We start from the raw sequence: 27,920 nt of genomic DNA, 5'->3' as shown, positions 1-27,920 counted from the left end.
CCACTCTGGGGCTTCACACATTAAAGGCTACTGTCTGCAGAAGACATAGGAGGATCTTTGTTACAGCCGGTTGGCACCAAAATACAAAGCACGAGTTCACACTTCATCCATCATCTCCTAATATGTTTTATGTCACATGTATGGTTATCACTGTCTTGTTTGGCACAGAGGCTTCCTCTTTCTTTTCTTTTTTTTTTAAGATATTTTTTGGGGCATTTTTAGCCTTTATTTGATAGTACAGACAAGTGTGAAGGGGGAGAGAGAGAGGGAGTGACATGCAGCAAAGGGCCACAGGCTGGAGTCAAATCTGGGCCGCTGTGGCAACAGCCTTGTATATGGGGCGCCCGCTCTAGCACTAGGCCACCAACACCCCAAACGCTTCCTCTTTCATTGGACCTAAACCGTCTCATTTTGAACCAACACTAACTGAAAAATAACCCTCGTCTGACTCAGCAGTTGACAACAAGGTTAGTAACAAGAGTTGTGTTAAGTCCAAAGCTTTGAATCTCATTTCCCTATTAATGCAGAGTAAAAAGCAAACCAACAGCTATGGCACCACAGCAAAGCTTCTGAGGCATTTCATCCAAGCTTTGATTTCTTTACATGCAGCGAGGAAAGAAAAAGGCTTTTTAACATCATTTGTAATTATAGAATTATTTATTATAAAACAGGTTGACAGTTAATATAGTTTATTTACAGTATATATCATGCTATGACATAAAAGGCAAATGTAAAGTGATAAAACAACACCGTGGACCCTAGAGTTGTAACAAAGTTAAGGCTTATATGCATATAAAATGGCAAAGTTTTCATTCATAAAACAATGGCAAAATCAGTTTTCAAAGAAGTGCGACACTTCTATTACACATCGTAACTGAAAACCAAAAAAAAAAGGGACCTCATCATTTGTGATTTCCAGGAAAGTCACACATCTGTCTGTGTGGCAACAGCAGCAGAGTGGTGGTGTAACATTTCAGTCTTGCCACTACGTTTATTTATTTGCACACCCAAAGTGGACAAAAAGCATTGAGTGCATGATTATGTCATAAATATCAAATTTGGCAAGATAAATGCGTATAAATTATCATTTCAGGGAACAAAAACATTTTTGTTTTACTTTATGTACTTGCAGTACTTGAAAGCAGAAGCTCTCACATTCATTGCACCAATTAGAGTTTCAATTTTTTTTATTTTTTTTTTGTGTTTTGTGTGTTTTCTTAGTGTCTTTTTCTGAAACACTGTTGAACAGCTCTTGTATTTAAGGAGACCTAAAGCACATTTATATTTCATAACATTACAAAATATATGTAAAAGAAAACATATCCATCCGAGTCACACTGAGTTTGGCAACAGGGCGAGAAAATTACTGTAATATAAATATTAATTATGCTGTGTTCACATGGAATCATTGTTGTTATTCTCTGCTAGCCTCACCTAACATTACCGTCCTGCTCTCATCCACTAAAGTAATATCTGGTCTCTCTGATTCCATGTGAACGCAGTCTTGTGTGTGTGTTAGGGGCACGTGATTGGTGAAACATTGCAAACACTGACGTAAAAAGTGGCACGATATACATGAATACACATTATATAAGCATTCACCTTTATGTTCACTCAGCTAACGGAAGACTATTTCTGATGCATTTTTTTTTCTTGCAAAGACTTGAGTAAAGAAACTGATGGACCGTATAAAAAAAAGGACAATGTAATCTTTTTATAACACAAAAACTTTAAAAAGATTTTCCATGTATCGTAGCTGCCCGGAGCAATACTTATGGTTTTTTTTTGTTTTTCTGTGAAGTCACAATAGAAAAAGAAATTTTTAGGCCTGTCATTTCCAGGCCTGAAAGTGCTGAGAAGTCATCTTTGGATGTCCCCGATAATACTATCTGGTCAGCAAGAAAGAAAAGGAGGATATACTCGTTAAAAGCGCACCTCTTCACAAGATACGTGTACAATCTGGCACATTGTTGGAACCCATTGATGGGTTCAAAGTCCGTCAGAGGGGTGCAGATATCACAGGAAACGTCTCTGATGGGAGGATGGCGGGAGACGGGCAAGGAGCTCAGATGAGGGAGATCCGTATAGGGATGGTGGGAGACTCTGTCCTGTGTTGAGGGGAGTGATGGGACACCACATCTTCCACCATTGTGTGTTTAGACATGTGTTTCATGAGGTACGTCTCCTACAAAACAAAACAAAACAAACACTTTTTTTTAGATATATACGCTGCACTTAGTTCAGATGTTAAAATTTAACTCAACTTGGACTCACCGACGTGTACGCCCGGCCGCACATGCTGCAGCAGTAGGCCTTGGCATTTTTGATGGCGTGTGCGGACAGGTGAATCTGCAGCGAGGCAGAGTCTGAGTAGGCACGGAAACAGTTGGAACATTTGAAGGGCTTGTCTTTGTTGTGCTGCCTCTGGTGAGACTTCAGCAGGGGAGAAAAACATACAGAAAAAACATACAGAAACTGAGTCACCTTCACGCAGCACTGCAAAGGGCGCTGCATCGCAGTTTAAGGAGGGGAGGATCAAGGCGATTAAACAGGTAGCAGTGGCAGGGGTGTGTGGGGAGAGTCAATGTTTACCTGCAGATTAGATAGCTGAGTAAAAGCTTTTTCACATCCTGGATGGCCGCATTTGTATGGCCGATCACCTGTGTGGATTCTAAGATAGGAAAAATGATGCAAACATTAAGCGAATGAAACAAGTCAGACAGGAAGCTGCAAAAACACAAACGCATACAGTAACAATAACGACTCACAACAGCTACAAAAAGTAACTTTCTTGTGCAGAATTCTCACAAAAACCAAAACTAGATGAATCTCCTCCTTAAATATACACTTCCTGTTTGTGGTTTGTTTCGACTGTATCATGTTTAACACTGCTTGAAGTGAGGTTAATGTTGGTTCACTCAGATGCATGTACGCAGAGCAACAAAGGCTGGCCAGCACAGAGTAAACAATGAGCACAAAGGAGTCGCTGTGATAACTAGAGCACCTCTAACCCTCCTCTAGACTCTGCGTGCTCCTCTCTAACTCACCAGACTGGACACAACAACCTGAAACATCAGCTCCTTCAGCCACTAGTTATTTTAAAGGGTCAGTTCACCACAATTACAAAAAATATATATAAAGTTTGGGTTTACATTTACTCACTTATAGTAGTTATGAGTGACGCAATAATTTCCAACATTTTTACCATTTTATTTGCGGTGTTTACAACATTATCTTTTTTTAACATAATTTTTTTGACATAAATCTTTTTTTGCTCCAACTAACTAACTAACTAATATTAAGTATGTTATTGATGCTGCACAACAGACAGATGCCCAGGTAGATAGATGCTCGTATCTCTGGTCGATAGCAATAAAAAATGGCAAACACGCTGTGATGAGATCAGACCTGGTGTGCTGCTGAAGATGGGAGAGCTGGCGAAAGCATTTCTCGCAGTAGGAGCAGCGGTAAGGTTTGATACCCAAGTGTATGCGCAGGTGCTGGGCCAGGTACGATGCGTTCGCAAAGGACTTCGTGCAGTGAGGACACTTGTGAGCCTTCGCCTCTGTGTGCGTTTTCGAGTGGATCTGCATGTCTGACTTGGAGAAGAAGGTCAGCGGACAAACTTTACACCTGTATCAAGAACAAAGGGACACAGACACACATAAAGGACATGCACAGAGCACACATACTGCATATATATGATGTATATACATTGCTCAAATAAATTAAGGGAACGCTTAATCGTCACAGTGTAACACCAAGTCAGTTAAACTTCAGGGATATCAATCTGTCCATTCAGGAATCACAAGTGATTGTGAATCAGTTTCACCTGATTTGGTGCAAATGAAACTGACAGCAGGTGCAATGGAGAGGCAAAAGCAAGACAACCCCCAAAAAGGGAATGGTTTTACATGTGGTTGTAACATACTCTCTCCTTATCCTTCCTGACTGCGTCTTCTCTTGTTTTGTGTTCAGCTAGTGTCCTTGTCACTACTGGTAGCATGAGGTGTCCCTGCAGCCCTATCAGGTTGCACGCGGTCGCAAGAAGGTTTGCAGTGTCTCCCAGCACACTCTCAAGAGCATGGTGGAGATAACAGGAGACCGGCTGCTACCAGAGGAGAGCTGGACAGGGCCATAGAAGGCCATCAACCCAGCAGCAGCATCGGTATCTGCTCCTTTGAGTGAGGAAGAACAGGAGGAGCACTGCCAGAGCCCTACAGAATGACCTCCAGCAGGCTACTGCTGTGCATGTTTCTGACCAAACTGTCAGAAACAGACTCCATGAGGGTGGCATGAGGGCCTGACATCCTCTAGTTGGACCTGTGCTCACAGTCCAGCACTGTGCAGAGAACACCAGAATTGGCAGATACGCCATGGGTGCCCCGTTCTCTTCACAGATGAGAGCAGGTTCACACTGAGCACATGTGACAGGCGTGAAAGAGTCTGGAGACACTGTGGTAAATGTTATGCTGCCTGTAACATCATCCAGCGTACCCAGTTTGGCGGTGGGTCAGTGATGGTCTAGGAAGCATATCCTTGGAGGGTCGCACAGATCTACATATCATAGCCAACAGTACCCTGACTGCTGTTAGGTACCAGGATTATATCCTCAGAGCGACTGTCAGACCTTTTGCTGGTGCAGTGGGCCCTGGGTTCCTCCTGGTGCAGGATAATGCCCGGCCTCATGTGGCCAGAGTGTGTAGACAGTATCTGGATGACGAAGGCATTTGATGCCATTGACTGGCTCCCTTGTTCCCCTGACCTAAATTCAACTGAGCACCATGGACGTTATGTATCGGTGCATCAAATGCTGCCAAGTATCACCACAGACTGTGGTTATGTTTTCAGTTATGTTTGTGTGTTAGTTTGTTTGTCTCTTTGTCAGCAAGATTACAGAAAAACTACTAAACCGATTTTCCTGAAACTTGGTGGTAGCATGGGCCAAGAAAGAACCCATTCAATTTTGGACTAGATCTGAATCTAGGGCAGACACACAAGTATTTCTCACTTTCAGTAACATTGTTAGATTGGACATTTGACCTTGGCAGAGCTCTGCGCTCTCCAAGTGCCCTGCTAGTTTGGTATGTTATTTCTATTTTTCACTTTTGCGAACTTTGTTCTGTTGCCCTACTTGTTCTGTATATGACATGATTTTTGGCTGTTTTTATGTTTAGGTGAATCGAATCAATTTTCCAACCTGGTGAACATTAAATTAAATTCTATCTTAATATATTCTATATTAATGATTTAACCATTATCATGCAAGTTAATATATTTCTCCTTTTATTTGAAACATGCTGTATCTAAAGGAATTCTAATGATTCAAACTAAATTGTGAGTCGTGAGTCAGAGGCACGCTACCTCAGTTATTTATGCATCTATCTACGTATAAAAAAAAGTCCTTTCTTACCTGTAGGTTTTTCCCTCTTTGGCAGTAATGGTGACACAGGATTGGTCATTGCCTGAGGCTAGAATTGGGTAGGGCACCACCAGAAGAGATGACCCATTCTCTGCTTTGATCCTCTTACGCCCCCGTTCCTCCTTTGGAGGAGGGCCGAGGAGTCCCACAAGTCCCCCGTTGTTTTTCCCGGGCTCTATCCCTTGGCTGCAAGCTAACCCTGAGATGAGGTGAGGTGTGGGGGCTCCGCCCAGCCGGCTGTGGCTGCTTGAGGTGGGCGTGGTTGGGGTGATGATCTCTGAGGTGTTGAGGTTGCCTGTTCTGGATGCCAGTGCCACACCTGGAAGACAAGGACAAGGAAATAAGTTATTATCAAACTGCCAATTCATATGTCAAGAGCGACAGTTGTGCAAACAAAGACAAACTCTAACAACTTATCAACAGCGATATAACAGACACAGGTGGGATGGTTGTAAAACGCTGACACCTTCTTGTGGCAGTGTTTCCAAAGCGACTTAAAGGGAAAGTTCAGCATTTTTCAACCTGGACCCTATTTCCCCACTGTCTTTGTGTCTAAGTGACTAATGGGAACAACATTTTTTGAAACTGGTCCAGTATTAAGTGAAACCTCAAGACATGCTTCAGTGTAACCACTCACTTGTGCACCGTCACTTTACGTCCACTAAAAGTGCTGGTTTTTGACACTGGCAGACTCAGAATGTAATTCTCAGTGTCAACATTATGGAAAGGATCCCTACAGAGACAGACCTTTTCTTAAGAAGTGAAATCCTTTTTGTTAAAACATAAACGGCCCCAAAATCAGCACTGCCAAACCCAACAGACTCCATTTGAATAAACAGTGCTGTAGTGTGTATGGAGTCAGCATATTTTCACATCTATCTGGGCCAATTAAAGGTTTAATTAAATCAGTTGGGAGTTAGTGAATGTTGTAACACAGGAGAGATGAACTGAGAGTTTTATTTTCTGTCATCTTTGAATTAAGTGTGTTTTACAATAATAAAATTGCTTATTTATTATTAGTCTGGTGTGTTTGACAATTGTGATTTTGGGGCAGTTTCTTTAGGGATCCTTTCTATAAGTTGTCAGATGCTTAGAATAACAATCTGAGCCTGTCAGTGACAGGAACAAACACTTTTACTGAATGTGAATTAATGGCACAAATGTGCCCTGTGTGTTTACATTGCAGGCTGTTTCACAGCTGCAGCACTCTCATGTAATACTGGTTTCAAAAATCTGTTGTTCCCATTAGTCACTTAGATACAAACACAGGTACAAAGTCCAGGTTACAAAGTACAGAACTTCCCCTTTAAAGTTACATTATTCTCAGTCTTTCTCCTACTCATATTTACAGCTCAGAGAAGTGAATGAAACTCACAACTGCAGACCCGAGCAGGACAATGATCTTTGCTCCTACAGAAACAGGAAGTACCAGCTGTGATTACCTGAGACATGGTTTGTCCTAGAGGGATGGTCTATCAGTTGACGCAGATGCCAGTCTTCCCATAATCCTCTGGCTTTTATAGCTGCCTTATCGTCCAGATTCAAGTTTACATCCCCCAGAATACGACCTGGCAAATGTGCAGAAAAATTCACATTTAAAAAACACTAACTTTCTGTAGCAGACTTCATGAGTTCAAAATCATGTTTATAAGCATAAAACTGTTAAGCATGAATACGTATCAAAGGGATAAAACAATGTTAAGCATATCTGTTGAGTTGTTAAAGAGGGCCCTGAGAGAAAGCTGAACCAACTCTAATGACGCAGGGTGGACACATTTCTTGCATATCAATAGGGAAGGGCAAATAAACCGGGTTCCCACGGTCATGGAACACCTGAAAAAAGTCATGGAATTTCTCAATCTAATTTTCAAGGCCTGCAAAAGTCATGGAATTTAATTGTGTGTAATGAAATTAACATAACGTAGAGGAAGTGTCAATGCATGACGTTTTGTTTACTATAACGTACGTTTCTTCATTTTCTCCCCGGGTTCCGTCGCACCCTCCGAGTATACCTGCTAGCTGGAATTATGTGTGAACAGAGTTTGGATCTGATGTGTTTGAATATTGACTGGCAAGTACTCTTGTGACATGAAGGGCCATGAAAAGTTTCCATACATATGCCCCACTAATATTTCAAAGTGTGCCGCATTTTTGAGATTCAGCCATTAACACGAGCAGCTTGGGACTTTCAATTGTCACACAGAGCACCAATGCACACTTTGATTTCATTGGTTGTTCAAAGGCATGGGGCATCCTTTTTTTGTTGTTGGAACCCTGAATAAAACTTTATGAAGCTTTGGGGCTTCAAACAAAACAAACACAGCAACATCTGCTTGTTGGCAAAATGTCCTGCAGCCCTTCAAGATGGGCTGCAGCACCACAACACCTCTGGTTTTAATAGTTTCAGTCTTAGATGTGCGCAGTAAAAGTTCAGCAGGCCTGTGTATTATTATTGAACCTGTAATACTTTTGATCAGAAGTGCTCTACTACTAATTATTAATCTGAATAAACTCCTTAAAAACCCTCTTGGATCTGCAGAAAAATGCATCATCACAAAGATAACTGCCGTTTTCTGACACCATGACAACTATTTAGAGATATGTGGTTCTCATAGGACAGCAACGCTTCAAACATATACTGATCTCATAGAATATGATGCAGTTCTGTAACAGACACATTAATGCAGCAGTGATATTAATCCAGTAAAAAGTGAGGACTGAGGATGCAGGTGAGGACTACCTGTGACTGAGCTGGAGGCAGGGCGGGCGTGCAGGGCGATATCAGGCTGAGATGGGCTGTGGCTGTGGAGAACCGGCATCTGGTGAGCTTTGGACATCCCTTGCTGGCTGCCATCCGCCTGGATGGGGGGAGCCAGTAAGGGCTGTTGAGAAGGGGCTGAGGCAGCAGGCAGATGTGGCGGTCTGATCTTCTCTGCCATCAGCTGCTCCTTGATTTTATTGATCAAGACTAGGTTATCCAGCTGACAGCCAGGAAACAGCATTTGTGACAAGAGAACAGCCATCAGTTTAGTCAGGGTCACTTTATGAGACGATGGTTCCCTCTAGAGGCTGACATGTGACATTGTACCCAAAACTTAATGTCTCAACAGGAAATGCATTAAACCAGTGGTTCCCAACCTTATGGCCTTGTGACCCCTTAAAATGAAGCAATGTCAACTTGTAACCTCCCATCACAGGTTATGGACTCTTAACTTGTCTGATTTAAGGCCAAATTTGATATCATCCAGAATTTCATAAGAATAAGAAAAACTACAATTAGAGACAAGATTGTTTCAGACTGACGGATTGTTTCATTGTATCTCTTTAATCATCTGGTGACCCCTCAGGTTGAGAACCACTGTTTTAAAGGACCAGTTTGATATTTTGACAAAATACGCTTATTCATGTTTTGTTTACATTTTGATGAGAAGATTTAATGCCTGTAGGCTAACTATGTGGCTACAGCCAGCAGCTTAGCTTAGCTTAGCACAAAGACTGGAAACAGGGGGAAACACCTAGCCTGGCTGTCCACAGGTGAAAATCCACCTGGCTACCAGCATATCTAAAGTACACTAAATGCTCCTTTGTTCAATCCATGCAAAAACAGAAGGCTAAAAATAGGGCTGGGTATCTGTACTTGATACAACTGCTGTGGTGATGTGATGTGCTGTGCGTAGTGTAATTGACTGAAATGGCAGTTCAGTGTGCTGATTAGTGTTGGGGAGTAACTAGTTACATGTCAAAATGTTGGTGATTACAAAGGGGTTACATCTTATTAACATTTTATTAAGATCCACATTATGACTATTGTATTTTATCTGTCTTTACTTTCTATGCTGCTCTGCATGTCTGAATGTAATGCTAATCTGTGTGTTGGTGCTTCATGTTGCATGTATGTCTGTTTGTGCAAACATGCTGTTTTGTTGTTGTTGTGTTATTGTATCGTACAGATGCTCTGCTGTTGCGTGTTGCTTTGCAGGGCTTCTGTTCTGTCTTGGGAATTCCTGTTTGTTGTACTTAATGCTGTCTTTATGTCTTTATGCTGTCTTTGTCCTGTGGATTTTATCCTTTTATTGGTTTCAAAATATCTTGCATTAATTTGATGTTTATGTATTGTCTACCTACTAGTATATTTGTGTTTCATATTTTGGAAAATGACCAAACTAAACTAAACTAAATGTGCATTGCCCTTAAAAATAAAACAAATGAAATGCAATCTGAAATTGTTGTTTCCTGTAAAAAGCCAAATATGTGGAGAATAACACTCACTCTTTTGCTTTGCATCTTTTCACCGTGCAGGAAGGCCATCTTTTGGCATATGCCGAGATGCCACCAAAACATTTGAAAGTATGGCTGTACTACACTCCTGTGGCATCTGGCTGCATTTTACACAACTGAATGCTTCTATTTACATGACAGGTATCGAATGATGTAGAAAAATAGGTAACAAATAAACCACTCTGTTGGTATGAGTATCACTTTAAGGGTACTGGCACCATATTTTTTTAAAAAGATTAATAAATGATGTTAAATATACAAATCAAATATGCCAATTGTCGTTTTTAAATGTCAGCTTTTGTACAGAAAAAAACAACCTAGACCTTTGGCCGCTGGCTGTAGCTTTTTACTGTACAGACAACAGAGTAGTATCAATCTTCTCATCTAACTGAAACGTTTTTCCCAACACACCATTCAATTTCAGTGCATTATTTAAAATCACTTTAAAAAACAACACAGTAAATTGACAGCATAGCGATTTTATTGCTTGAGGTAAACATGCACTTAAGCAAGAGCGAATACCAGAGTCACTCACCTGGCCGGGCATAGCGGGAGGTGGAGGCCAAAAATAGGGATTGTTAAAGCGAGGTTCAGCCATCCTGAAATAAAAACACAAGGGTCATAAACAAGGTGAGTGCAGCTTCTCTGTCCATCAGTGAAACATGTATCAAGTACATGGTAAAATAACGCTTCCCGACCTTTTTGGCTGGGGACCCCTTTAAATGAAGCTGTTTTCTTGTGACCCTTCATCACTGCTTGAATAAGTGAGTATTTTTTTTGTTTTGCTTTAATTCTCAAAGTTCAAAATTATGATTTACACACAAAGAGGCAAAGATAAGAGGAAATTGTGAATCATCTTGGTTTGTTCCGTTTATCCTCGGTTGATGTGAAGATCTATTGTTAGTGTAGAAAACAGTGGTTAAAAACTCCACCCAAACAGCAGCTGACTGTTCGACGTGATAATTTGAGATAGCTTCTCCCAGTCTTGTGATAGTGGACTTTCAAAGACTTTCTGTATTAGTTCTCCTCCTTTCCCTAAAGTGCAAGAGCAGACCATGTGTCTTTACCCGATGCTTCATCAGAGATAGCGGAGAGGATGATTCTGGATGACGTTAAAGTGAGTGATGCATCTTTTTCTTGGGATTTCTAACCACAAGACTTTGAGATGGACATGCTGCCTGAGAGATAGGCTCTCACATGATTACAACAACTGGTTAGGGATCTTCCCAAAAACAGTTATCAGAGAAAACAGAAAACGTTAACAGCGATGTGGCTCAGATCCTAATCTGTTGCTGTCTGTCTCCTCTGCACAGGGGGCCCCCACACGTTAGGAGTCTGATGGGAAACTGGAGATGTTTGCACAGCCTCACCTCAGAGCAGAGCGAGACCTGAATGACGTAGCCGAGAGCCAAGAGGTCAGGAATCTACCTGAATATGATGAACATGGAAAGACTAAAATAGGAATGCTGCACAGAGCTCACACTGATTTGTAAGTGACACTGTGTTTTTTTTAATGAAGAAATAATAGCATGAATATTCTCTTTTTAATATTTGCTTTTCTGGGCTGCAATTAAGATCAATGCTTTTCCACACTGCGTTTGGCCACATGCACAGAAAGCTTCTCACTTTCTGATGAGAGAGAGCTGCTACTGCTGAAGTTTTGATCTGAAGGTTTTTCTTTCCATAGCTTCTCTTCTCAACCTCGTATGAAGTTTCTTTTTTTAAAACATTTTGCATTGCGTGTTTTGGCACACTTCACCATTCCTAAGTCTGTTTGGCTTAGCAGAGGCATAACACAGTCCATATCCGCGAGCCAAGAGAAACAAAAACGATACGTTCAGGGGTACGAGCGTACAGTAAACCCCACAAAATATTTCTCTAATGATGCCAGTGGGGATCAGTTTCACTTCCTGGAGACTTTCTGCCTCGGGGGAGCAGGCTCAGGAGTTCGACAGCGGCTGGACATCTTGGTGTCACTTTTTGAAATGACACGCTTCACAGAGAACATATTTAACGTCAGGGAGGCACTGTATATAACTCACAGTTCCTGTGTGTTGCTGGTGTATGACCACATATAGAGTTGTTCCAATCAGCCTGTAGAGTCAGGCCTAGACTGCTCTGCTTTTGGGCTTACTCTACGGCTACCTGTGTCAGGAGAGTGTTATTTTTTGCACATATGCAGCTGAGATTTTATGCAGCCTTAATATTTACATTATTATTAGAGTATAAAGAAAAAGAGACTTGAACATATAGTCTTTCACATGCAGGTGCATTAAAATGAGCTCAATATCTTGTAAGAAGCATCCTTCAAACTGCTCTTCAGCACTGCAGGTAACACTTATTTTCACTGTCGATTAATCTGCAGATTACTTTCTTGATTAGTAGGTTACGTATTTTGTCCATACAATTTCAGAAAACAGTGGAAAATGGCCGTTTTAATTTCCACAAGCTCGAGGTGATGTGTTCCAGTGAGTTGTTTCATCTGACCAACAGACTAAAACCCAAAAGTTTTTGGTTTACTCTTCACAAATAAGAAGTTGGAAGTTTGATTATCGTGGCCAAAAGAGTTCACAATAACAAAATTATTACATCTATCAAAAATGCTGTCTGGCAAATTCATCTTTAGCTTTGTTTATTGTGCATTTTGTCTCTTTTCAGGCAAAAAAAAAAGTCAAAATACGAGTGTAGGGACGTGTGGACAGAGTCTGTCACCATAACTGTACAAAATTGTACACCAGGTGGAGACAAAGCGAGAATGGAAAGAAATGGAAATGCTTTAAGAGGTGCTGGATTATTTACACTATAGTATCTCATGTATATTACTAACATGATGTCAATATTTTATTTTTTAAATACCCTGGTTAGCGTCAATACCTGTTTATCATGGGACCTCTAGCTGAAAGAAAAGATTTTTGTTCAAAAATAACTTAAAATATCAAATCATTCTCAGTCACCAACTAATTTTCTTTGGATCGACTCTCTTTCATTAAAGTTATTTATTATTTTAAACACCTAGATGCGGCTTGGGGCACATCACCAGATGAACCCACGGTCGCAGGGTGTTTCAGGTCTTAGATCATCAGACACCCTCACCTGGGCGACCCAGCCGGGGGTGATCGGTCCCCAGCTTGTGTCCAAGCAGCGCGCGACATCATGGATCTGCCCTCTTGATCCACAGCCACCTTGAGGCTTTTCCTGCAGCCTCACTGATGTTTCTGGTTCAACACATTTACTGAATCAGTACATCAGAGTTTTGCTCCATATTTACAGAAGTTTCCATCATTACAAAGTAATAATCTGCTGCACTGCGGAAGTAATGATACTTTCAAAGAAGTCAGCCTTTATAAACGGTTGTAATTTGTAACTCATGGTTAATAAATCATTTACTAATGTTTTATAGATCCAGTTTTAGGCTGTTAGGTTGTGAAAAATCTCTTGGACAAAAATCCATCCGCACAGGCATACACATACAGGCCTCAAAAATGTTTAACTGCTTTATTAGGTACCTTTAAAGACGATTATCAGTCAGACGCAACCCAAAATATATTTTTAATAGCTTAACTGATCTATAGTTAATCATAATGTGACTCTCTCAGACCACATGCTGTTATTATTATTACATAAACTGGTGAATCTATATCTATGCTCTCTTACATGTAGGTCCTATAATAATCCACATGGTCAGCAGTCAAGTGTGACCACAATGACCTGCAGGCAGCACCGAAAACTAGCTGAAACATTGAGATTCAGAAATAGTTGTCATCATTACAAAGTAATACTCTGCTGCGCTGTGGAAGTTATGATACTTTCTAATAAATCAGCCTTTATGAAGGGTTGGAATTTGTAACTAATAGTTCATAAATCATTTACTAATGTTTTATAGATCCAGTTTTAGGTTGCCAGGTTGTGAAAAATCTCTTGGACAACAATCCATCTACTTATGCAAACAAATACAGACCTGATTGACTCAAAAAAACTTAAATATTGAGTTATTAACATTTATAACTGGAGACTTGATTGCCTTTTATAAAGTGCAAAATCCATGAGCATTAGTTAATGGATTAGCAACATGTTTACCTGCTTTAAAGATGACTCTCAGTCAGAGGCATCCCAAACTATCTTTTTAATAGCTTATAGCTGATCTGCAAAGCATTAGTTTATCATTTATTAATGAATAAAGCCACATGTTACAACTTATAAACCCTTGTGATGGGTATTGGAGAGTGATATAAGACTCACTCAGACCACATGCTGTTAATTCTTTATCTGTTAGTATCTATGCTCTCTTACATGTAGGAGCTATAATAATCCAGATGGTCAGTAGTCAAGTGTGACCACAATGACCTGCGGGTTGCACAGAAAACTATTTCTGTATCTCAGCATTTCATCTTCAAAAGCAGCATCAGTGCAACAAAACAGAACCCGAGATCAGCTCTTCAGAGAAACACACAAGTCAGTCTCTGAAACTAAAGTTAGGGTTAACTTTTGTGTCCTTTTGTCGGTACCTTCCGTGCTGAATTATTCCTCCGTGCAAAAGCAGAAAAAGAAAAAGAGACTGATGATTTAAATGTTAAAACCTGAGCAGCTGGAAAGGAGAGCATCTCCTCCTCCACAGAGAAACGATCCTCCGCAGCGCCTCGCTCCGTCCGCCGCCTCTCCCACATTCTCAGACAGTTTATTAAAAAATTTCAGACAAAAGGAAAACAAAAATGGCAGCCCTGTCTTATTTTTATAAGCACTGGACGCCATATTCTGCAGATCCGAATATTATAAGGAGGTAATTCCCCACATGTAATGAAACGCCGTGGCGATGCGTCGGGATGTGGCGTATTTGCATTAAGCGTACGAATGATTGTTTACTTTGATTTGCAGGTTTGAATAGCCCGGCTTGAGGAGGAGGAAAAAAAAGAGCCTGACACTTCCTACAACAATCATCATGCCTTTCAATGCTCTGCAGCTGCTCGACCATAAAAACCCAAATATCGATGTAAATACAAGCGCCTGGTGGAAGCTTTTATTTTGCACGGCAGAAGAAAAGAAATCAGTCTTTATCATCGCTGCGCTGCAAATGCGCTTCTTTTTTTTACATGCAACTTTTGCATGACTTAAACAGAAACGGTGACGAAGCGACACAAGGAGAGGCTGTGTGTGTGTGAGAGAGAGAGAGAGAGAGAGAAAGGAGAAAAAGGAGGCAGAGATATTTGCATCGAGCGGAGCAACATACCTGAACCAGCGAGGGGAGAAATATTTTTTATAAAGGATAGACTCTTCTTTCTGCCTGCTCTCAGTCGGACTTCAAACCTTCCGGGTCGCCTGCTGTTCACTTCTGGGTGCTGCAGGCGTCTAAACACGGAGCCCAAACTGATTTTTAACCCATTTTCTGGTGTCTCAGTCTCATTTTCCTGCACATATTGTGCTCGCATTGGATTTAAAAACCATGCATATGGGTGTGAAGTTATATTTGACATGGTTTTCCTGCACCCTAACAGCTGTAGTGTGGTGTTATTATTTCATACATGAAGCTGACTTTCTGCAACGTGCATCATCACCAGCATTAATCTCACATAAACACAGATTGTTACACCAGAGCTCCAGTGTTAAGAGTGCATAGCATCTTTTTCCAGCTCTGCATATAAGCCGTCTGTCTGTCTATCTGTCTGTGCCGGGTCACGACGGTCATGTACAGTAAATATGAGGTGTAATCCGCTCAGCAGCAGCATGACAGGCTGCTAATATGCTCTGTGCTTAGCTCAGCAGGAGATGGCACTGCAGCCACAAGCTGGAGAGCCTCAGCCAGGGAACAGCTGAAAGTAAGAGGAGATAGAAATGATGATCACTTCACATGTGAAAATGAGACACATGGTGCTCAAGTTTAAAAAGAAAATCTTATCTAATCTTATTGTTTTATGATATATTTATCTTGTATTAAGAGTAATTGGATTAAACACTCATTTGCCGTTTTGTTTATCAGGTTGAAACAGTTTTAGAGAGGTGCTGATTCAACTTTGTGGTCGTCTGTGGAGGAAGCGGTTCAGGGGTGTCGAACACAGGGGTATAAATATAGACAGTGCAGGCGGTGTGGTTGCGCTGGGGCCCATGGGACGGGGGAGCCCATAGAGAGAGCAGGTCCTTCAACAGTGTGTTGGCCAGAGAACAGGCTCTTGTGGCTCATTCAGATTCTGAGAAATACATCTATGTTCAAAGAAGAACTAGTGTTAAATTGAAAAAGGGGGGCAACTGCTACACGTCGTCATTATATATTGTCGTTTTTTTGTGAAAGAGTCTATTGCAATCTATTCTACAATAAAATTATATGTTTACATAAACTATTAAACCACAAATAAATTACATAGAAATATTTCCATTCTTATTTTATTTGAATGATTTGGCCTGATGATTGGTGGGTAATATGTATGCTGATGTTGTTGTAGCTAGCTTAGACGCAAAATCTTGCACTGGGGCCCGTCTTCGCTACCATACACCACTGATCGAACATACAGTCAGCGGGCCAGAGGTGGCCGACCAGAGGGTCCAATCCGGGCCACTGGATGACTTGGCACACTTAATATTTAGATGCTTGTGAAGGCTACGAGGTGCCAGGTTTCAGGAGCAAGTTAAATAATAGACCTTTTTCACAGGGATTAACAGATATTTTTTAGGGCATTTTGCCTTTATTGGACAGGACAGGTAAGTGTGAAGGGGGAGAGAGAGAGAGGGGGGATGACATGCAGTTGGTTAAGGGCTACAGGCTGGATTCGAACCTGGGCCGCTGCAGCAACAGCCTTGTATATGGGGTGCCTGCTCTATCCACTAAGCCACCAATGCCCCGCCACTTTTGCATTTTTATACAGAACCCAATGACAGCGGCATCATTACACTCCAGTGTGTGATTTTAGAGAGCTTCCAAGCATCGGGGAATCAGTAGAGGGGTGATGGTCGTGACATTTAACACAACATCGTCGGCAGTGCTTTATAATGGACTGCTCTTGTATAGCGCTTTTCTGGTTTCTGGTCAACACAGGGGCTGGATGAGCCAGGGATTGAACCCTGACCTTCCCATTAGCCGACAACCTGCTCTCTGAGTCACAGCCCCTATGGTATAACATGGTAATAACTATCATTTACTGTCTCTGCTATGTGGTGGCTAATTTCATTCTCTGCCCCCAGACCTCATTACCTCATTGTTTTCCCAATTAGTGGACATTTTTGGCAGCTGTTCCTCTTCTTTGAGGTAGTCGCTAACTGATAACAGCTACTTTTTAAATCTCGCGTGGCGGGTCACACACATAACATGTCATCAAGCTGTCACATTCATGCTGCCCATGATTTGGTCTAGTTGGTAGTCCCATTTATAGAGACATTGTTTTGGCCCTGTTACGACCTCCATTTCCAGCTCAGAGGGGGAACAACTCCTTCCCCCCATTCCACAATTGTACCTTTTATACAGATTGGCGAGGTGGCATGATGGCGTGAAATTCTTGCCTTAAAGAGGCAGTGTAAAAGGGGCTAATGAGTAGTCTACTACATGCTGCTTCCGAGGCTTTACACTCTGACCAGTATACAGCTCTTGTCATATTCAAAGATAGCTTAAAACAGTAGTGGTAGAACACTATCGCTAAGGCACTGCCAGCACTTTTGATCTGTAAATGGACAACAGCGGACAACAAAAGGAAAGGTAAAACTTTGGAGATGTTGTTATTTATAGGTTATAATGCAATGGTTTTACTGATCCAGCCTGCTTGAGATCAAACTGGGGCTTTATGTGGTCCATGAACTAAAATGAGTTTGACGACCCTGCTGTAGTTTGTGGTGCTTTTGAGTTTTATTGCATATCATATTTTGTCCACCCCAATCCGGATACGGATATTCAAAATATCAGAAGCACTCCATTGTGTGCCTTTCATGCCCTTGCATCTTTTATAGTTAGCTTGTTAAAAAGCTACTGGAAGCCATCCATGGAGAGCAGAAAACGATGAAGCAACATACTGTCAGATCAGAAGGCAGAGTCGGCTGTGCCTGTGAAGCGACAGTCCACCATGCAGTCACCAGAGACTTATTTCACCGGCTGCACAATTAATGGAAACGTGCAGATAAATGTGTATAAAGAGTAAGTGCCTGGCGCACCATGTCTGCGTTACATAGCAACGGTGACAGCGGAGTCCTGAGGGAACTATTTTTGTTGGCGGAAGACAAATAAAATGCTTAAATTATCTATTTTGTCCTCATTTTTCAACATTTCTTAATCAGCCTTGCTTATTTAACTGTTGAACTGTTGTATAAAAGCAATATCACACTTGAGCTTGTGATGTTATACTCGTATATCGTCACGGCTGTGATTGTCTTCGGCACTTAGCCTATGGCCTCGTGCCTCATGGGTGCAGATCCTGGGGGGGACGGAGGGGACATGTCCCCCCCAAATTCTGAAAAACACAAATTGTCCCCCCCAATTCTAAATAGCTTAAATGATTGAAATTGAACAAATGTATACGGTAGTCCTATATACTGGGAGAAAGGGAAGATGATGAGGAGAAATGGGAATCCGTGAGAGGCGAGAGATGAGAACGTGAGTGGACATAACATGCCTGAGACCCTGAAACTAGAAGTAGCATTAACTAACAGCGAAGCAGTGAAAAGGAGGGTGATGGCTGGTTCCATGTACTACTGGCTGTTTAAGAGAAATAAACAGTAAAGGTAAGCATATGATTCTCTTTGTAGTGCTTTTTGAATGACTTGGTGATGGTGATGAGCCTCTATGAAATTGTGAAATATGCTGGCAATCTCTGTGGACATGATTTGCACGCATGCAATTAAAAAAAAATCACAACTGATTGTGTCCCCCCCAAACTTGTCATCAGATCTGCACCCATGTCGTGCCTATTACCGAATCACAGCCGTGACGATATACGAGTATAACATCACTCCCTCTCGTGTGATATTGCTTAAATATATACACGTGTCTATATAATATATATAAACTGTAAACTGAAACACTTATCAAGTTAACATTACCACAAACACTTTAACCTTCAAAACCATCACAAAGTTGACTCGAAACCTTCCTGACACAGTTTTGTGCCTACTAAACTGTCAACTAGGTGCAAACAGTGACAAATGTCCAAGTCTTATTCATCCAGTTGTATGCTCAGTACTTTCCAAAAACGTGCATTACAATGTAAAACCCTCCCGCCTACAAGTAGCGTGCCATGAGAGAGCCTTAGCATGCATGTGCGTATGAGCTCCACTTGAGCAGAGTTCAAACGCACGCTACTTGGCCTTTAAGAGACTGTTTGTACTGATGTTTTTAAATCGGAATGTTTGGCTCAATGAGACTTGGATCATAATGCAGGAGCTGTTTGTTTGTGAATGGATGTTTTGATATAGTTTTGCTTTTGTTAAACACAGTCTCTGTTTACTTCAATTCATGAGGAATGTTTGCCCTTTTTCTCTTCCACTGTGGAAGCATGTGAGAAAAATACTGTTGTCTTTACAAATTCACAGTAGCATGCGGTAAATAACTGATATACAAATGTTCATGTGAAGTATTCCTTTAAGTGTGATCATCAGCATTAAAAGCTTACCCTGTTATTATCATGCACGCTGTAAGTTTCTGAGCAGGCTACATTTTGGCACACAAGGCTGCTTTCTTACCCATTCCACAGTGTTTGCACAAGTACATACAAAATAACCCAAAGACATTCAAATTTGTGTTTCCATATTCATAGGAAATGCAAAACAATATCTTTGACATGAGTCACACTCAAGATACAAAAGAGGATAAGCAGGAACTGACTGCAGCACTCTGCCACACTTCTACAGTGCCCTCGCTGCCAGTCTACAGTATGGATATTACAAACACACTAAATACAAGCTGTTTACATTTGCACTGTTAAACTGTATTTAGTAAATGTTTCAAACATTGCTCAGCCTGCTTATGATAAAAGGTACACTGCACTTACAGAACTGTCACATCACTGCCATTGAGTCACAAAGTGCTTCCAACGTCCCTAAACTAATGACAAGTTACCTTCAAGACTTTTTCAAATGCCATTCAGACATAAATTTTAGACTGATTTTACATAACCAAAATTCAACATGAACTGACATCACTTACTTTAGGTTAGGGACAATTTTGCCCAAATGTTTACTGCGACATAAAACACGACTTGAAGGTAGAACAGAACTGTGTTTTCTTGGCAATTTTGTGTGTCTTAATCTGCAAATGGGATTCCACTGCCTCAATTCCCATTGTGCCGAGTTTAAAACGCGTTTTGTATAAAATACACTGAGACTCGTACACATGGCCTTGTACCGGTTTCAGCCACGTCGCAAAAATCTTGGTTAGATGGCAAAATTTCGTTGAATTTCTTATGTCGTCCAGGGTCCAGTGAGAGCCAGCTCACAGACAGTGGTTTCTCTGCTCTGAGCATCCTGGGTTCCGCTGTCCTGATGTTTGTGATGTTAATATGAGAGGCATTCAGTCAATTCTATTAAAAAAGATGTAACCATTCATTCATTTTCTGTAACAGCTTATCCTGTTTGGGTTCGTGTGGGGGCTGGAGCCTATCTCAGCTTACATTGGGAGAGAGGTGGGGTACATTTTGGACAGGTCGCCAGACTATCACAGGACTGACACATAGAGACAGACAACCACTCACACACACATTCACACCTACGGCCAATTTAAAGTCACCAATTAACCTGCATGTCTTTGGATGGTGGGAGGAAGCTGGAGTACCCAGAAAAAACCCACGTTGACCTGGGAGGAACATGCAAAGTCCACACAAAAGGGCTCCCCCACCCCGGGTTTGAACCCCCCACCTCAGGAAACCTCTTGCTGTGAGGCAACAATGCTAAACACTGCACCACCGTGCTGCCCAAACCAATTATTTTCAGACTTTACACTGAACGTCAGATAAAAACAATTCATAAATTCTATTTGTTAGCATTTTTAAGATGATTGAAAGATTGATTTAATATATTTTAATGCCAAGTCAGGCTTTATTTTTAGATAAATCAATTCAATCTTTTAGACTTCTTAAGGATTCGCAGGAACCTAGTGCTCTCTCTCTCTGCTGCAGCTTTTCATGAGCTTAAACATGATGCTATTATTGAGACCTTCAAAAACTTAACAGATCTTGTTTGTTTTCTGTTTGGCAAAAAAAAAAGACGTCACAAATCGAGGCTTTGTATGAGCTTTATCTGACTCTACTTTGCACAATTTCCTGCTTCCTGCTGCACATGTATCTTGGTAAAAAAAAAAAAGTCAATAAAACCTGATAAGAAAATGTGGTCTGCAAACCTCTTCTTGTATCAGTGGAACATGCAGACATATCTGTGAGCCTCCTGTTTTCGAAAAGCAGTCTTGCCACCAGGTTCATTTAGAAGCTTTTTTAAATCATATTACGCAAACTTCCTCAGCGTGTCTGGTTGTCACAGAACTCTAAATGTTCAGTTTCAGGACGTCTTGACTACTTTGGCTTAGAAGATGAGTTTCAGAGTTTATTCTTGACGCTGAAAGCCACGGTAAAAAACAATCACACCCCAAGGTAAGTGGCTGTTCCGGATATTTCGATCAATCGTATCACGCTCATCAACTTTCAAAAGAGCTTTTAAACCAACATGGGTGACAAGTCTTTTAAGGGCTTGGAAACAACAAAAATGAAAATTTAAACATTTAAACATCACCATCTCATGTGATGCGTCAAAAATGCCACAATTAAATTTCACCCGCAGCCTATTTTAAAGTCTTCTGATGAAAAACGAGATCCTAACCAAACGTTTTTCGCATCTAATTCCATCTGTGAGGCGCATCGTGTTTCAAGCCAGTTTTTTCAAAGCTCCGTTTGAACAAGAGGTGCATCTAAATTAAAATGTCTTGTGACTGACCTGACATTTAGATGTAATCGGAGAACAGATAATGAGGAAGCGTTCCCAGGAGTAACTTACAGATATATAATGCACAACGCAGCACTCCTCTGTTTGTTAAATAGGACCATCCCATCTGTCCAATCGTAATGGGGTCTGAGGTTAAAATGAAGCATTTAAAAGTGTGAATGAATAATATCTTCATGTGTTACGTGATCTACACTCTAATCCTGCTTTAAGAAACACCCTGCATGTGTGTATTTGCTGTAACCTTTGAAATAACATACTGTAGTTTGAACAAGGTGGGTGTAGCACAGGAATGTTTGTACTTTCTCAGTAAAAATGAAACATCTTTTATTCAGTGTGCCCTTCACCGATGTCAACACACTGATATACTGACACACACACACGCTGAAACACACACACACACGCGCACCGACATGCACTTTGCATCTCTCACTGTTAGTTAGTTAGTTGTTAGACAGGTTTTCTTGTCTGTACAAACAGTGCCACACCCTCCAAGCCGCACATGTTCTCTCACCTCTTGCAGGCCAGGTGCAGCAGGGAGCACGGGAGGTGGGGAGGCGAGGGGGAAGCAGGAGGGAGGGGGTGTCATTATCTCCATGAGGGCGGAGCAACAGGGGGAAGTGAAGGCAACGGATGAAACATTTGAAGCTCATATTGACATGCAGCTCTAAAGGCTCCTGTGATTCCAGGTAAGAACTTCACAGCAGTTGTTTTAACTACATTCATAGTTTTCTGTTGCAGGTAGTTTGAATGTTCATACTGGAAGCACATGATAGAGATAATAATGGAGAAGTTTCAACAGGTTGAACCAGTCTGACTGTGCAGTATCATGGTCAGTAGGTGGGTTTATTTACACTCACTTCCCAGCACCAGAGTCTGTGTGTAAATTTGCATCTGTTTTACATTACTGAGGAATTTCATGGCATTTGTTTATTAATTTCTGGTGTTAAATATCATTTTAAATATCATATTCAGAGCAGAGAACTCATTTTTGATCGACTGTAAACAGCTGTCTGGTCCAGGGTTCACTACTAATGTAAACAACAAAAATATTGATCTTCAACCACGGGGCAGAAACATTCCCTGACAGTGGGAAGATCATGTAAAAACATTACATACAGATATATTTAACACCATTGGGGGGGTTTACTGACAGCAGAGTGCCTGGCATTCCTGAACTCCTCCACCCCGAGGCTAAAGGAGAACCAGTTTTTCGATATGTTGAACCGCGTGTATGTGTTGTCTTGTTGTAGCCATGGATGGTGTGTTGGAAGGAGCGGTGGTGTTGTGTGTGGGTAAACTGGCCTGCAGTCTCCTCTTCCTGCCCTCGCTGGCTGCCCCCTACAGTCTGGTCAGCTTCTGCTGCTGCTGCCTCCTGGTCTTCACCGACTTCCTGGTCACAGGTCAGTATGGAGGCATGACTGGGTGCATCGGACTTCATCAGCGCCACCTGTAATGTTCCAAATGTGTATCTTAAAGTGGATATTGTTACAATATTTTCTCATTTAAGACATTATAGCTGAACTGAATCGACTGAATGGTCAAAGTAGAGCAATAAAATGATGGTTACAAGTCATTTTAAGAGCACAAACAGCCAAACATTTCTTAGTTCAGCTTCTCAGTTGTGAGGATTTGCTTTGTCCTTTGTGATAGTACGCTGAATATCTTTGGCTTTTAGAGAGTTGGATGGACAAAACAAGTAATCTGAAGGTGTAAATACTGTTTAAAAGGTGTACTATGCAGGAACTGACAGTTACTGTTCATTAACATGCCCACGAGTGAAAGTAAAAGTAAAAAGCAATCTGTTATTTCACCGTCATTTTGGAACGAGTTTTGTCTGTTTGCTGATTTGCCGCCATATTTGTGTTTTTTTAAAATATTTTCTTGTAATTTTTTTAATCTAGCATGAACACCACAACCTATCCCCCCTAAAAAACAAAATAGAAAACAAACAAACAAAAAAAAATTTCAACACATCACACAAGACCACTGTACCTGGATGTGACTAACAGCTTACAATGGAGCCAGTTTAGAGATTAGTCCACAGTTGATAAAGGTAATGTCTCTATATACTCAATGAACGGCATCATATCTTTTTTTCAGGACATAGGTCATCTTCTCTAGAGGCATTTGCATTGGAAAATTGTCATTTCTGATGTCCACTTTGATACAGAGAGGGGGGATATGACTTCCAGGTTAATGCAATACACTTCCTGGAGCTTTAATTTAATTTCAAATTTGAAGTCCTGGATCTAATGGAATTGGTGTGTCCATAATTTTAGTGAGTGTCACTCAAATCATACCAAAATGTAACTTTCGTGCAGTGCCATATGCAGTGTGGCATAGTGCCTTCCTCAGTCCCACATCTGAAGGCTCAACCTCACCTATGCGCTGTACCCAGGAACGTCCTGAACACAGTAAAATAAGAGGAAAATAATAAAATACAGGAAGGGGCAGCGTCTGCAGATAAATACATTGCTACACACTTCTAGTGGGTCATAAGTGATGATTAGGGGGGTAGAAAAATCCTGCATAGTATATCTTCAAAGAAATTTTGATGGGCATTTGTCACTGTTTATCAATCGATTAACTGATAATGAAAATAAATCTTTTCAGTGAAGTAGGAGACATCTTGTGTGAAATGGATAATAATTGCACTTTAATAGATTGTGGATTTTTCAAAGAGGGATGCAGAATTTCTATCTTGGTAATTCAATTTTTCTTCTGTGGAAAAAACATATCAAACACAAATTGATATTCCAAGCAGATCTCTTAAAACATGTCTTGAGGGGGTCTTTTATTTTTCCCAATTAGCTGAGCTGCTCCATCATCTTTACACACACCTCTGGTTGGGAACCACTACTCTAATCCTGTCCGATCTCCTAACTCACTGTCACTTTGTTATCTTTTTATCCCACAGTTTTTCTGACTTTCCTTTACATCTTTGATTCCTGGCTGACTGAGTTGTCCCCAATTGGTGATGCCATTGCCCTGCGCTTCCTGCTCTTTCTCAGCCACACATACGGTGCCGTGTTGCTCCTGACCACACCTCTGATCGCCGTGGAGACTCTGACCAGACTGCTGTGGCCTCAGTCTGTCGTCGCTCAGAGTCAAAGAGTGGGCTCTGATGGACAGCATTGTTATGTTGGGGAGGTAACTGTGGAAGAGCAGCAGGAGGACAACAAAGACAGAGAAAAGACATCGTCTCATGCTGTCAGTTACCTCTGCTGCCTGTCAGTGTGGGTCGTTGTCGCCGTCAATGTCAGGTGGCGATGGAAGCAGGAGGAAATGTGGGCCACTGCCTGTGTGCACACAACAAACTCCCTCATCAGATGTTTGCCCAACCTGCTCAGCCCCATGCCCAGCACTGTGAATCCCTGCTGGGGCATGGCCTTCCTCTCCTTCCTCCTGTTCCTCCTGACTGCGAGTATCGGCCTTCAGAGAAGCCAACAGGCCCCTACACAGACGGCGAGGACACACAGAGAGAAACGCAACATTAACAATAACCGTGACAGTCGCTTGCAAGCCCTTGTTCCAGCGCCGTCTGCTGCGCCCTCCAAGCCTGTGAACTCTGGGGTGTTAAAGTCAGAGCCAGCACAGTGTGTTGACCCAGAGAAAACAGAGAGCAGATGCACTGTTCACAGAGCGTATTCCTGGAACAGGGTGCAGATGTTGGCGCATCACCATGGAGACTTTGTCCTCATCTCCCCTGAGTGTTTGCCCGCAGAGAGAGAAGGACAGGAGCAGGAAAGGACAAAGAGAGGTATACCTTTGACATTTATCATGGAGGAACATGTGGTCTCACAATACAGGAGCCAAAGTGGGTGGCGACAGTGGGGTTTTCCCCACCCGGGGGCGACTGTAATGATAGGGTTCATGAGTGCACTCTCCATCTTTGTGCTGCCTCTTAACCTCAGTGTGAACATTCTTCTGATCAGGACTATAGAGACTCTGCTGGAGCTGTGCATCAAATCTTTAATTTCGTCTGCACCCAACACAAGCAACACATCCACCTCTCACAATGAAACATTTGTATGAAACCAGACCGGTGTGGAGTAATGTAGTCGCTTATTGGAGGCTACTTGCAACAGGATCAGCAGATTAATATTGCACGTGTGGAGACGGCACATCTACATGTCAACACTGGTTCGAATGAAGTGTAAATAAGCATTTCTGAGCTGCTATTCACATGTGAGGAGTATGATGTGGAAACTGCTGAAAGGTGCTGAGGAGGCAGGTTGAGACGTGCTTGGTAGTAAGAAAGTAAATGAGACTGAAACAGACGTCTGCTTTTTACTGTTCAGAGCCTTAAGATCTGCAGCGATTTGTCATTACACACTGGGTTATAGAGCAAGCCTCTCCAGCGTAAATAAGACTAATCCAGGGGCAAACAGTGTTTTGAAAGCAGTAATATGAAGTGTGCTGATGCTGCATCTCATAAACCTTTCATAAAGCAATGTATAAATAAATACTGAGTAACTTGAGGCTGTAACACAGATTTTGTTCCTCTTCTTTATAGTTTTGTCTCTGCTTTTAAATCAGCTGGGTTCAAAGGATTGTGCTACTCCTCAGAGGTGAAAAAGTCACCAAGTACATTGTGTACTGTGCTTTAGTAAAGTTTTAAAGCACTTGTACTTTAGTTTTTCCGTTTATACTTCTGCTCCACTACATTTCAGGGAGGAATATTTGGCTTTTTACTCCACTACTTTTATTAAACTCGTTACTTTTAAGAGTTTACTCTAAAAATACATATGCGCCAATATATTTTATTCAGGATAAGCCCCTTGAGATGGGTCATCTTCTTGTCAAAGGGTCCGACACATAGTAAAAACAATCAAATTAACAACGTTAGATTGGCAACAGAAAAAAAGGCCAAACAATTAATCAGTTACACATGCAGACTAAACAAACACAAAAATGGTAAATAAATACAACCATTCAAAGGCCCCAAGTTTGTCATGCCATTTCAAATATGTACAATTAGTCTCAAAATAGCAAATCATCACAAATGATGTGCTTAGCCTTTAAAATACAAAGCATTGTTAAATAGTATACCATTGATCTACAGCCTAATTTTGACTTTTGACCTTTGACAAAAAAACAGCAGCATCTAGCTGGAGCTCCTTGTTAGATTTCAGGTGCCCATTAGTTGTTAACAGCCCAGTGTATGGAGGCATCATATTCATGGCTATGTTTTCATTAGTTTCGAATAACTTGAAAACAAGAATCGTCGTGTTTTCATTACCTTAGAATGAGTCGTCTACATTTGTATACAGAGCAGGTCTTTATCCATGGAGTCCACCATGTTCTTCAACAGTAAAGCAGAACAGACAAATCAAAATCCGGCTCACGTTATCGTGTTTTTGCACCCACTACCATAGTTCTCCTATATGCTTGGCATATGGGAGAAGTTTCAGTTCTGCAACCTCACCTCTAGATGCCACTAAATCCTACACACTAGACCTTTAACTGTTCATCCAAGAGAGTCTCTCTCTAAACTTTCATAACTAACATACTGTGCTACGTACTGCAAATTGAGAACCCCTGTACTTAACTACATAAATAAAGCCTATATAAATTAGCCTAGTTAAAACTAGCTCTATCTCGACCAGCTACAACATTAAAATACTATTTATACATTGGTGCATGAGTTGATGCTTTAATATTTAACATATTAGTCGTAGTGGTAATTTTTCTGCATAACTAAGTACTTTTAAATTTGATACTTTAAATACATTTTGCTCAGAAAACTTTTGTTCTATTACTTACCGATAATTAGGATTCTGATGATGAACTATCTGTCATTAAACATAGCCGTTACAGCTACAGCCAGCTAGCTTAGCTTAGCATTAAACATAAAAACGGAGCGCTAACCTGGCTTTACCAAAAGTTTTTTTTCTTTTTTAAATCAGCTTACCAGCACCTTTAACGCTCACTGATAAACACATTATATATGTTGTTTGTGTAATAGGCCTATCTGTTGTTTAATCCATAAAAAAACATAAGTTTTTACTCTTTGGGCTGGTAGTAACTTGCAGCTGGTTGCCTGGCAACCACACAGCAATGAAAAGTCTTCAACAAGTTAGGGACTGTTTGTTTGTTGTTGTTTTTTCTCATGAGGGATGAGGGAGCAGTGCAAAAAGGGAGAGACATGTCAAATAATTTTTTAAGCACGGGGGAAGGTCATATGTTTTACTTTATTTTGGCTAAACATCTAAATGATTATAATTTGTATTTATTTTGCCACCATTTTTATGGAAAACATGTCTTCAAAATCCACCCTGCATAATTTCTTTAAAAATCACCAAAATTACACCACTTATCACAG

General features: G+C 41.1%; 2 protein-coding genes across 6 annotated transcripts; one reads left to right on the top strand and one right to left on the bottom strand.

Annotated features, from left to right (window-relative positions):
• Positions 1–676: 676 nt before the first annotated feature.
• znf362a (zinc finger protein 362a) lies at positions 677–22,128 on the bottom strand. 5 transcript variants are annotated; one of them, XM_049576814.1, is made up of 9 exons: positions 22,107–22,128; positions 10,236–10,299; positions 8,163–8,403; positions 6,865–6,990; positions 5,414–5,741; positions 3,409–3,633; positions 2,593–2,671; positions 2,275–2,433; positions 677–2,185 (listed from the first exon to the last, which is right to left on the bottom strand). In XM_049576814.1, the coding sequence occupies exons 2-9, from the start codon at positions 10,296–10,298 to the stop codon at positions 2,066–2,068; spliced, it is 1,341 nt and encodes a 446-aa protein (XP_049432771.1). In that variant the 5' UTR covers position 10,299; positions 22,107–22,128; the 3' UTR covers positions 677–2,065. The 5 variants fall into 5 exon arrangements, with proteins under 5 accessions (XP_049432771.1, XP_049432760.1, XP_049432778.1 ...); XM_049576803.1 differs by lacking the exon at positions 22,107–22,128 and adding an exon at positions 14,925–15,017; XM_049576821.1 differs by lacking the exon at positions 22,107–22,128 and adding an exon at positions 14,925–15,017 and having other exon boundaries at positions 8,163–8,370.
• Positions 20,919–26,084, top strand: LOC125889105 (uncharacterized). The gene is made up of 4 exons (XM_049576831.1): positions 20,919–21,246; positions 22,116–22,281; positions 22,846–22,995; positions 24,513–26,084. The coding sequence occupies exons 3-4, from the start codon at positions 22,848–22,850 to the stop codon at positions 25,628–25,630; spliced, it is 1,266 nt and encodes a 421-aa protein (XP_049432788.1). The 5' UTR covers positions 20,919–21,246; positions 22,116–22,281; positions 22,846–22,847; the 3' UTR covers positions 25,631–26,084.
• The last annotated feature ends 1,836 nt before the right edge of the window (positions 26,085–27,920 follow it).

This window comes from Epinephelus fuscoguttatus, linkage group LG1 (assembly GCF_011397635.1).
Source record: "Epinephelus fuscoguttatus linkage group LG1, E.fuscoguttatus.final_Chr_v1".
Classification (NCBI taxonomy): domain Eukaryota; kingdom Metazoa; phylum Chordata; class Actinopteri; order Perciformes; family Serranidae; genus Epinephelus; species Epinephelus fuscoguttatus.
This window is presented reverse-complemented; position numbering and strand designations above follow the sequence as displayed.

Bases quoted from the DNA above. Each gene is read 5' to 3' on its own strand.
- LOC125889105 (XM_049576831.1), top strand. From the start codon at position 22,848: ATGGATGGTGTGTTGGAAGGAGCGGTGGTGTTGTGTGTGGGTAAACTG. The intron at 22,996-24,512 runs GTCAGTATGGAG...TTTATCCCACAG, and splicing joins CACCGACTTCCTGGTCACAG to TTTTTCTGACTTTCCTTTAC.
- znf362a (XM_049576786.1), bottom strand. From the start codon at position 12,855: ATGATGTCGCGCGCTGCTTGGACACAAGCTGGGGACCGATCACCCCCG. The intron at 5,742-6,864 runs GTAATCACAGCT...CTTGTCTTCCAG, and splicing joins TAGGACAAACCATGTCTCAG to GTGTGGCACTGGCATCCAGA. The intron at 3,634-5,413 runs GTAAGAAAGGAC...TTCTTGATACAG, and splicing joins AAAGAGGGAAAAACCTACAG to GTGTAAAGTTTGTCCGCTGA.